General features: G+C 45.3%; 1 protein-coding gene across 2 annotated transcripts in view; it reads left to right on the plus strand.

Annotated features, from left to right (window-relative positions):
- The first annotated feature begins 1478 nt into the window (after positions 1-1478).
- Positions 1479-12486, plus strand: part of LOC122929483 (scavenger receptor cysteine-rich type 1 protein M130-like) — a 35525-nt gene continuing 24517 nt past the window's right edge. For both annotated transcript variants that reach the window (XM_044283079.1, XM_044283080.1), the window contains exons 1-2: positions 1479-1572; positions 9773-9894. In XM_044283079.1, coding sequence (XP_044139014.1) covers positions 1518-1572; positions 9773-9894 — 177 coding nt within the window. In that variant the 5' untranslated portion in view covers positions 1479-1517. The remainder of the gene's footprint in view (positions 1573-9772; positions 9895-12486) is intronic.

Below are 12486 nucleotides of genomic sequence, written 5' to 3' on the forward strand. Positions count from 1 at the left end.
AGTGACTGAACTGAAGACATCCTGATGCATCCTGAACGGATTTCTCTCCATTCAGAATGCATGGGGATAAAACTGATCAGTTCTTTTCCGGTATAGAGCCCCTGTGACGTAAATCAGTGCCAGAAAAGAAAAACGCTAGTGTGAAAGTACCCTTAAAGGGGTTCTCCAGGCTTTTAATATTGATGATCTATCCTCAGGATAGGTCATCAATATCAGATTGGTGGGGGTCCGACACCTAGCGTCCCCGCTGATCAGCTGTATGAGAAGATAGAGCGTGCACGTGCCGTGCCTGCTCGCTACTGCTATGTCTATGAGACAGCTACAGCGAGCAGGAAGAGAGACGGTGCATGTGCACTGCACGCGCCTTCCCTTCATACAGCTGATCCTTAAAGGGGTTGTACATTTACATTTTTTTTGTAATTGCATGTAATTAAAAATTTTGTATAGCCACTGAGCTTTTTAATAAAATGTATCTGTATAGCGCCACCTGCTGTTTGTCCTTTTCCTTTTTTTTATGTCCATCTCACTGAGCTGGTCGAACGCGTTCAGTTAACCGTCACCAGCCATAGGTTCTGTTAGAAGCTGTGGCAGTTACAGGGAAATAACTTCAGCAGAAAGGACACGTCCACTGAGCTGTCAGGCTGAAGATAATCTAGCAGAGCAGTGAATGGGGAGATCTCTGGGTCCATGTGAGGTACAGGGCTGGTTCTAGCTTTGTCAGAAAGGTATTTTCATAGTCCCTAAGGAAACTACAAAAAATGTTGATAAAATATTTTAAACAAGAATCCCAATTTAAAAAATAAAAATAAATGAGCATTAAAAAGAAAACATAACAATTTTTTCCACGTTTTTCAGTACACGATATGATAAATTAAATGGCGCCATGAAAAAAAATACAGCTGAAAAATCCATCTCGAATAGATTTCTTGCGACTGTCGCGTCGCAGTCGCATGTTGCAGGACGACACCATAGACTACCATTATAAAAAATGTTGCGCGACATTGGTGCGACAAATGTCGTCGTGTAGACCTAGCCTTAAAGTCAAAGGAAGAAAAGTCGTGTGGCGACTTGCGAAGTGCGACACAAAATCGGACATGTCGGTTTTGTTTTGCAGCTGTCGCCTTGAGACACCATTGACAGACATTACAAGCCATGTCCTAAAATACTTCCAGGTCCCTCGGTAAAAGAGGCTGTATTCTGTATGGAGGGCTCCTTCAACCCCTTGAAGAGCGAGACAATTTTGGGAAGTTTTGCTATGGGTTTTAGCCATGAGGACGTAAACGGCACTGGACTTAGAAGGGACCTGCTTCGTGTTGCTGTAGAACTACAAGTCCCAGAAAGTCAGAAAGCCCTACAAGCAGCAGGAGACTTGAGTGCCTGCCTCAGTCACTGACAGGTAGCAGCAGCCACTCCTGCATTCCTGGGCCCCTCCTCTCCCACGTCTGCTCCTCTGTCATCCTCCCCTCCCTCGGCAGCCACAAGTCCTGCCCTCCTCCCCAGCTCTGCTCTCCCTGGGCATGGAGCTGGCACTGCCCCTTTCCTGGTCTCTGTGCCTGTGGCTGTCCAGTCTTGGTGAGTTTGTGTACTATGCCTCCATGTTCTTCCTCTGCAGCCTGGTACTTTCTGTCCTTCTCTGTAGAACGTCGCATCTCCTCACACAGCTCTGTAACCCCTGCCCCTCCTCTGAGTGTAAGCTCTTGGGAACAGCAGCTCCTCTAGTTACTTTCTGCCTGCAATGTAAGGGCTTCTTCACACGTCGGTGAGTTGAGGACAGCATGGAGAACAGGGACAGCACACCTACCCATTGATTTTAATGTGTTTATTGACACATCGGTGATCTTCCAGTATCTGTCAGTAGAGACATGCACTACTTCTGTCCGTGATGTGCACCAAACACGCCTATGGGGCCGTGAGAAATCCCTGACACAACATGGACCTCACCCGTGTTCTGTCAGTGTTTCATGGACCATTGGTAGGAGTTCTTCCCTGCAACTACCACTAACCCTAAACCTAACTACACTACTGGTACTACTATTCCAACTATTATCACTACCAACTACTACTATGCTGCAACTGTTACTACCACTATAACTACTCCTACCATTATAACTGCTAATAGTACTACCACTATAACTACTACTATGCTGCAACTGTTACTACCACTATAACTACTCCTACCATTATAACTGCTACTAGAACTACCACTATAACTACTACTAGAACTACCACTATAACTACTCCTACCATTATAGCTGCTACTAGTACTTCCACTATAACTACTACTAGAACTACCACTATAACTACTCCTACCATTATAACTGCTAATAGTACTACCATTATAACTACAACTAGTGCTAAAACTTTAACTACTCCTACCACTATAACTACTACTAGTAATTCCACTATAACTACTACTAGTACTACCACTATAACTATAACTACTACCATTATAACTACTAATACTACTACCACTACCACTATAACTACTACTAGTAATTCCACTATAACTACTACTAGTACTACCACTATAACTATAACTACTACCATTATAACTACTAAAACTACTACCACCACTATAACAACTAATAGTACTACCACTATAACTATAACTACTACCATTATAACTACTAATACTACTACCACTATCACTATAACTACTACTAAGACTATAACTACTGCTACTACCACTATACCTATTACTACAACTACTGCTATGCTGCAATTGCTACCACCACTGTATCTACAACTACTAGTACTACCATTTCTACTTCTACTACTACCACTCTAACTGCTTCTACAACAACAACTACTGCAATTACTACCACTACAACTACTACTAGTACTGCCACCAGGGGCGTAGCTAAAAGCTCATGGGCCCTGGTGCAAGAGTTCAGCTTGGGCCCCCGTCCCTCAGTGCTTGTTGCCAAGGGGCAGGGGAGCACATTGCCTTCCTGCTGCTTGAGGCAAACATTGAAAGGGCACCCCCTCATGCCAAATTCTTAACCTAACCCCTTCCCTCCAGCCAGAGGTGTAAATTGACCAGTATGCCATTTATAATGCCATTGTCTTATGTGGCACAGGGGTCTTTGGGCCCCCTCAGGCTCCTGGGCCCGGTAGCGACTGCTACCTCTGCACCCCCTATAGCTACGCCCCTGACTGCCACTATAACTACTACAACCAATACTACTACTGAGGCCTCTTTCCTATGGGCGTGTGCGCCCTGTGGTCGTGTTGCGGCCACAGCAGATCGCGGACCCATTCACTTGAATGGGTCTGCGATCCGGCCAATCTGCAAAAATATAGGACATGTTCTATCTTTTTGCGGAATGGAAGTACGGGACGAAACCCCACGGAAGTAGAGTTCCGTTCCGTGGTTCCGTTCCGCACCATTCCGCATCTCCGGATTTGCGGACCCATTGAAGTGAAATTGGACCGCATCCGTGATGCGGAATGCACACAGAACGGCACCCGTGTATTGCGGATCCGCAAATGCGGTCCGCAATACGGCAACGGGGCGCACATGCACGTGGGAAAGAGGCCTAACACGTCAACTACAACCACTATAGCTACTACTACCTCTCCAACTACTACCACTACAACTACTTCTAGTACTACTACCACAGCTACTATTACTACCACTGTAACTGCTACTACTACCGCTGCAGCTACCACTACTACAGCCACCACTGCAACTACTACTAATCATTTTATTAAATCTACTACTGATTTTGGCTTCAAAACTGCCTCTAAAAACCTGCACGTGTGAATATACCCTTGAATACATTATCTAACTGTAACGCTTTTTGCCACATGAGCGTCTCCAAAGATTTGCGATAATCTTTATGTTCAAAAATGTGGTCACAACCACAGGGCTCCATATGAACATAGGGAATCTCCCATAGGCTGCAATGGTAAGTTATTGCAATCTATGGGAGAAGCAATCAGATGATCGCATGTTAGAGGGACTTCAAAGGGTTCTGCAGTTTTTTTAAACTGATGATCTATCCTCTGGATAGATCATCAGCATCTGATCGGCGGGGGTCTGACACCCAGGACCCCTGCTGATCAGCTGTTTGAGAAGGCAGCGGTGCTGGCAGTAGCGCCGCGGCCTTCTCGCTGTTTACCGCAGGCCCAGTGACGTCACGACTAGTATCAATGGCCTGGGCGGGGCTAAGCTCTATTCATGTGAATGGAGCTTAGCCACGCCCAGGCCATTGATACTAGTCCTGACGTCGCTGGGCCTGCGGTAAAGAGCGAGAAGGCCGCGGCGCTACTGCCAGCACCGCTGCCTTCTCAAACAGCTGATCAGCAGGGGTCCTGGGTGTCAGACCCCCGCCGATCAGAAGCTGATGATCTATCCAGAGGATAGATCATCCGTTTAAAAAAAACTGCAGAACCCCTTTAAATAAGTATTTAAAAAAAAGTTTTAAAAAGTTTTAAAAAAATATAGAAAAATAAAATAAACATAAAATTTTAAATCACCCCCTTTCCTCATATTAAAAATAAAAACAAACAATAAAAAATAAAGATCATAGACATCTCCACATCCCAATACACCCGTACTATTAAAAAATAAAGATATTTATTCCCCACCATGAATGGCATAATGGGAAAAAATTTAATCGCCTATTTTTTATTTGCTTCACCTTCCAAAAACAATCGAATAAAACGTGATCACTTCAAAATGGTATTGATAAAAACTACAGCCTGTCCTGCAAAACAATGAGCCCTGACATAGCTCTGTAGACGTAAATAAAAAAAGTTATGGGGTGGGGGTCAGAATATGGGGACTTTTTTTTATTTCTTATTAAAACACAAGAAAAACTATAGAAATGTGGTATGACTGTAATTGTACTGACCTGGAGAATGCAGGTAACTACTCAGTTTTAGAAAGTACAAGCTGTTCCGCAAAAAAGCAAGTCCTCATACTGCAATGGAACAGAAAATTAAAAAAATTATAAAAAGTTAGGCCCCTTTCACACGGGCGAGAATTCCGTGTGGGTGCAATGAGTGAGGTGAACGCATTGCACCCGCACTGAATCCGGACCCATTCACTTCAATAGGGCTGTGCACATAAGCAGTAATTTTCACGCATCACTTGTGCGTTGCGTGAAAATCGCAGCATGCTCTATATTGTACATTTTGCACGCAACGCAGGCCCCATAAAAGTGAATGGGGCTGAGTGAAAATCGCAAGCATCCGCAAACAAGTGCGGATGCGGTGCGATTTGCACGCATGGTTTCTAGGTGACGATCCGGATCGGGACCTGATCATTATTATTTTCCCTTATAACATGGTTATAAGGGAAAATAATAGCATTCTTAATACAGAATGCTAAGTAAATTAGGTATGGAGGGGTTAAAAAAGAATATATATTTAAACTCGCCTCATCCACTTGTTCGCGCAGCCCGGCTTGTCTTCTTTCTTCTTCTTTGAGGACCTGGAAGAAAAGGACCTTTGGTAACATCACTGTGCTCATCACATGGTCCATCGCATGGTCCATCACCATGGTGATGGACCATGTGATGATCGCAGTGATGTCACCAAAGGTCCTTTTTTCCCAGGTCCTCAAAAAAGAAGAAAGAAGACAAGCCGGGCTGCGCGAACAAGTGGATGAGGTGAGTTTATTTATTTATTTATTTATTTTTAACCCCTACATCCCTAATTTACTTTGCATTCTGCATTAAGAATGCTATTATTTTCCCTTATAACCATGTTATAAGGGAAAATATTAAAATCTACAGAATACCTAACCCAAACCTGAACTTTAGTGAAGAAGTCCTGGTTTGGGTCTGGGTACCACATTCAGTTTTTTCTCACACGCGTGCAAAATCCATTGCACTCACGCAGAAAAAAACTGAAGAACGCAACGCAATCGCATACAAAACTCACCCCACTCGCAGGCAAAATCGCACGATTTTCCCGCGACGCACCCACATCCTATCCGGCCCTCACACGCGACGCCTGTGTGAAAGAGGCCTTATAGTTCAGTGAAGGCATGGATTAAAAAATGTCCGCTCTCTATTAATTTCCATGGGAGTTACAAAAATAGCCAAGCCCTTGCGCAGCTATTTCCGTCAGCCCTATAGAGGTGAATGGAGCGGTGGCCGAGCTTGTGGGGCATGCTCTCCATTCATTTTTATGGGACTTCCGAAAATAGTTGAGCTTGCTGCTCTCTTTTTGCGGATAGAAATGGATCCGGCACTGTGTTATGGTCATTGTTTATAAATGGACGTCACGATGCTGGTGTGAACATTGCCTAAAGGACACCGTATGGTTGAGCATTTTCTACCATATTGCTGGCATATGTGTGGCATTCACACCCAGTGCATGTTACATACAATAGTTCTAGGACAGGGATATTAAACCTGCGGCCCTCCAGCTGTTTCAAAACTACAACTCCCAGCATTCCCTTAATAGCTGTAGGCTGTCCAGGCATGCTTGGAGTTGTAGTTTTGCAACATCCGGAGGGACGCAGGTTGGGCATCCCTGTTCTAGGAAATGTCCGCTTGAACATCCTGCTCGTAGCCATCTCTACCTCCCTTCTCCTGCTCTGGCTGGTGCATGCTCCCACAGAGTGTGGTTGCACAAGCTGTCCCCAGCCAATGACAGCATTCCCTGTATATATGGCATCTTCCCTATTGGAAGGTGCCTGAGCAAAAGGTTCCTAGCTTGCCTAGCTCCTGCAAAGGTGTGCTCACAGTGTATTCTGACCACTGCCTGATATCTATAGACCCTGCCCTGACCTATTGCCTGTTAACCGTAATACCTTAACTCTGCTAGTCCTGACCTGGACTTGTACCCTGAACAAACTTCAGCCTCTCCCCTTGGGGCCACGCTTCAGGGATTTTTTAGCTGCCATGGTCAGCAGCCTCTGATGGGAGACTGCTGTTAGAGGTATTGGCCTGGTGGCCCTGTAGCAAAGTCCAGATCTCCATACAGGGGGGAAAGGGGGAGTATCATGGGATCAGCCTGACAATACCCTTAGGCCTCTTTCACACGGGCGAGTATTCCACGCGGATGCGATGCGTGAGTTGAACACATTGCACCCGCACTGAATACCGACCCATTCATTTCTATGGGGCTGTTCACATGAGCGGTGATTTTCACGCATCACTTATGCGTTGACGTGAAAATCGCAGCATGCTCCTCTTTGTGTGTTGCGGTGCGATAATCCACGCAACGCAGGCCCCATAGAAGTGAATAGGGTTGCGTGAAAATCTCAAGCATCCGCAAGCAAGTGCGGATGCGGTGCGATTTTCACGCACGGTTGCTAGGAGACGATCGGGATGGAGACCCGATCATTATTATTTTCCCTTATAACATGGTTATAAGGGAAAATAATATCATTCTGAATACAGAATGCATAGTACAATAGCGCTGGAGGGGTTAAAAAAAAATAAAAAATTATTTAACTCACCTTAGTCCACTTGTTCGCGTAGCCCGACATCTCCTTCTGTCTCCTTTGCTGAACAGGACCTGGGGTGAGCATTAATTACATGAACAGGACCTGTGATGACGTCACTCCGGTGTCACGGACGGTGTACAGGAAACAAGACAAAGCAACATGCATATGACTGAGTGGATCCAAAGCTAAGGAACCAAAAGGGAGACCCCTGCACAAGACCTGAGACTTTCCCTGGCTGCTCAGCCTATGCAAAGATCCCAGAGGTGGATGGTTGCATATCCACGTACCTAGACTATATAACCCCTGAACACCCTACAATAGTGAGGGGACACGACCACCGGCTCCCTACACCAGACACGGAGGGAGTCAGGGTCACCTGGGATCCAGCAAACAGAACATAACAGATAAATGTTCAGCACTTAACTTTGTAGCAGACTGGAAAACAGGATCAGCATGCACACACACTCCAGGAAGTAGTATAAGCCGCCCAGTAATGCATTATGGGGCGGAATTTAAAGGGATGCAATCAGTCCAAGTACATGACAGCTGAGAGAGGCTAACGAGATGAGGAACTGAACAGCACAACAAAGAGAACTCAAGGAGGAGGTTCTGAAAGGCTTCTGTCAGAGCTTCTCAGCTGTCTGGTTGTGACATCCGGCCATCACATGATCCAACACCATGGTAAAAGATCATGTGATGGACCATGTGATGACCGGAGTGACGTCATCACAGGTTCTGTTCATGTAATTAATGCTCACCCCAGGTCCTGTTCAGCAAAGGAGACAGAAGGAGATGCTGGGCTACGCGAGCAAGTGGACTAAGGTAAGTTAAATCATTTTTTATTTTTTTTTAACCCGTCCAGCGCTATTTTACTATGCATTCTGTGTTCAGAACACCGATCCCAAGCCCGAACTTCTATGAAGTTCGGGTTTGGGTACCAAACATGCACGATTTTTCTCACGCGAGTGCAAAACGCATGACAATGTTTGTTGCACTCGCGCGGAAAAATCGCGGGTGTTCCCGCAACGCACCCGCACATTTTCTCGCAACGCCCATGTGAAAGGGGCCTTAGGAGTATCCTCAAGCCAGATCCAGTCAGCGGCACAGTGGGTCCACATCCACTGCGTTACAGTTATGTACCATTACCATTGTGAAATGTAAAAAAAAAAAAAAGTTAAGCAGAAAAACTACATTTTAAGTACAATTACTAGTTTTTGGGTACTTTTGTCCAATTTATTTCCTTAAAGAAGCAGTTCCCAGAAGATGTTGGTATCACATGGGTAAAGACACAGTCAGTGGGGAAACAAGATCATACCAGTGTATCACTGTATTGTGGCGGCAGCAGGGAGCGCACGGCGTCATAGCAACCAATGACGCCGTGCGCTCCTGCTCTCAGAAGGAATCCAGGCCGCGGTTCCACGGACCGCTCACGGCCGTGTGCATTCGGCCATATGCGATCTTTATTCCTGTTGTGTACTGTGCATGAATACAATGCCACAGCTAAAGTGTAGACTGACATGCAGGCAGAGCAGCAGGATGCTGAAAGATAAGTGTGAATTGCCTCTGAGGGAACTGTTCACACGTCACAGTCATTCGATGCACAGAACTGTGACAAAACCTCCATAAGTGAATACATGGGTGCGTCCGCATGCTACAGATAGTGTCCGCAACGAGTCCACGCGTAACGTGGCCTGTGGATTACAACATGTCAGTTTCACTGTTTGCATTGCAAAGGGTGAAATCCACAGCAAACCTTCAGCAGAATGCGTCAGATTTTTGATTAGAGTTTTTTCAGGGGTTATATTGAAGGTCATCGATATCAGATCGTTGGGGTTCCGACTCCCGGCACCCCTGCCGATCATCTGTTCTGCAGGAGCTCCAGAGCTGGAAGCAGAACTGCAGCAACCAGTTCCATCCGCTATACTTTGGACAGAGCTGCGCAGTTCCAGCCCCAGCAGACGGGTTATGTAAGTCAGACCACTGCCGATCTGATATTAAAGTCCAATACTAAGGATAGGCCATCAATGAAAAGATCCTGGAGGACCCCTTTAAGGCTCCATTCACACGTCCGCAAATCTGTGTGCAGCACGGATCCGGAAATGCGGATCCGCACTTCCGGGTCCGCAATTCCGATCACGAAAAATATAGAACATGTCCTATTCTTGTCCGCAAGCACATGGCCGATGCCCGTGTTTTGCGGATCCGCAAAACACACACGGATGTGTGAATGGACCCTAAAGGGAACCTGTCACCAGTTTCATGCTGACCTATCTGTGAAGTGGCTTCCTCTTTCATTTGTTGCAAAAGTGGACAAATCCTTTAAAGACTCCGCATTCCTTACATATAACTGTCTGTCCCTTTTAGCGCAGGGTGGCACCTCTGGACTACGCAGCACATTGGCGATTCTGCAGAATGAATCTCTGGTGGGCAATGAAGAAGCATGTCGAGGAATCGTCCTACTCTTCATCAATGAGACTGCCAACCTGGTACTGTTACCTTTACTAATACCTGATATTCTGATTATAGTGCAATGGATTTTCAGTGATTTTTATCGAATTGTCAAAACAGTACAACACAGAAGCACACACACACACACACACATAGACATAGTTGCTAAGGCTAGTGAGGATTTTCTACCTCACCCCAGTGCCGGATTCACAGCTACACCTATGCTGTTGGTCAATGTCCTCCACTTGTTAATGGTTGCGGTGTCTGTCACGTCACGAATTGGGGCTCGGATTAGTTATGAAATACATTACTCACAGTAACAAGTGCATGCCCACGACTAATGACGTCTTGCGTTAATGGCGGCCATCTTTACACAGCCTCTTTGGGTGCAATACATTTTAATCCATATACTGAGATAGGAATAATAATGCATTTCAGTGATGCAGATCATCAAATGTGGTTCGTCCACAGGTCACTATGGGAATGGTTAGGGCAGACATCGTTTTTAGGATCTTATGTGAATATGACAAACAAGGCGATAGTGGTGATAGAAGCTTCTTGTCAGATATTATCGGCCTCACAGGCTTCTGCAAGGGCGTAGCTATAGGGGAAGCAATGGAAGATGCTGCTTTGGGACCCAAACTCAGAAGGGGCCCGTCCGGGAGGAGGACTGCAAGACAGAAGCGGGGGGGTTGCACGGGAGAAGGGGGTTTCTATGAAGTTGCCTGGAGGGGGGGGGGGGGGGCCTGTTCAAAAATTTGCTGTGGGGCCCAGTCATTCCTAATTACGCCACCGGGCTTCCCTATAAATAAATGCAAACTCAGAAATGTTTTCTTGCACAACTCGTTTGGTGAATGCATTTGGGAGGTATTTGCTTTTGCTACCTGAATGTGCATGAGGACATATTCCTGATACAGGAAGATCTGTTTGCAGTGCTACACTGTGAGATAGTTGCCATTCGGCACAATTAGGTGGAATATTCCTGTCTGGCTCCAGAATAAATCTCTGGATCGAGGTACCAGTCAGATGCTACATATAACTAGTGATATTATATCTTTCAAGGAGACATCCGGGCCCTTCTTATACTTGTACAATGAATAATCGCACTGCTCTGACAGTAAAGAATCCTCATCCATGTCCTCATGCGCACAGGCCAAGGTCGCACGCTTCTGCGCCCGCCGTTGTTCAGCTGTGTTCTTCCTAGGCCTCTTTTCACACGAGCGATACAAAATGTGTCCGAAAAACTGATCGTTGAATCCATTGTGAATGCAATTTTGTATAGTGTTTCAGTTCTTCCATCATTATTGCATCCGTTTTTCATGCGTGTGATGAAAAACTGAAGAGTAACGGCAGCCGGATGTCATGTGCATGCTTTCAGTTAGTTTTCACTGACCTACTGACTTGAATAGACCAGTCCTGCTTGAAAAGCGGATGAAGATAGAACATGCTGTGATTTCTACTGAATGGATAGATGGTCAGTGAAAACCACTGCTCATGTGCGTATACAGCTGCAAATACTGGATCATAATCCCTGACAAGCAGAGCAGAGAGGAGGATGAGGCAGCTCTTTAGCTCAGTGTTGTGAAGTAACTTGTCCTCCTGTGTGATTAGGACAGGTTTTGTGTGTACTAATTGGACGGCAGCCATTTTATTTCTCCTGATGATTGCTCCCCAGACAAAACGAGCCATTATAACTAATGTAAGGTATCTGGAAATATATTTATAATGAAGTAATATTTAAGTATTTTCATTATCTTAATTCCCAGAGAGCCCCTTTAATTACATGCAATTGCAAAAGTATTCAGATCCAGGTGCTGGTTTGAAAACGACAGAATATTTTTTCATGGTACAACCCCTTTAAATCGCGTTAAACTTCCCCAAATCCTTCTGTAATATAATATTAAACACTTTACAGATCGAAGTGAAGTCCCCTTTATCTGTGTTATCAAGCACCCACTAGCACGGATGTTATTACTTACTAATTACGCATGTATGCACACACACATACACGCAGTTTACATGTAAATAGCTTTTTTCCATCCCGTTTCTCACGTTTGACGGTTTCCTCATTCTCCACAATTTCCTCTAGATCTTATCGGATAACAGCTACTAAATGAACTCCTATTTTTGGATATATTATTGCTATTTTGGGCAGTGCCCAGGGCCGGTGATAAAAGCACGCCCATTCAGATGGGTGGTTTGTTCTCACCTGTATGGACACATGTGATGCTGGGTCTCTACTGGTCCGTGTAGCTCCTGCAGCTTCCCAACACATGGCCTGTTACGTGAAACCGCTTGATAATCAGGTCAGCCACATTATAACAATAGTCTTGAAGAGTCTGCCTCTTACGAGGGGTGTTCAATAAGTTATCTACTTGAATATGAAATCTGAGAAAATTGAGCTGACTACTATTCCATGGAATCCCCCTTGACTTCACCACACTTGTTCCACTTCATCTCCAGCGATCGGATGCCCTCAGAATAGGAGACTTCTTGCTGCTGCAGGAACCCTGTTACCGTCTCTTTGACTGCGTTATCATCAGGAAATCGTTGCCCACACAGAACTTTCTTCAGGTTCCAAAAGAGAAAGTAAAAACTGGGATCCAGGTCCGGACTGTAGGGGGGATGGT

This window comes from Bufo gargarizans, chromosome 2, assembly GCF_014858855.1.
Source record: "Bufo gargarizans isolate SCDJY-AF-19 chromosome 2, ASM1485885v1, whole genome shotgun sequence".
NCBI lineage: Eukaryota > Metazoa > Chordata > Amphibia > Anura > Bufonidae > Bufo > Bufo gargarizans.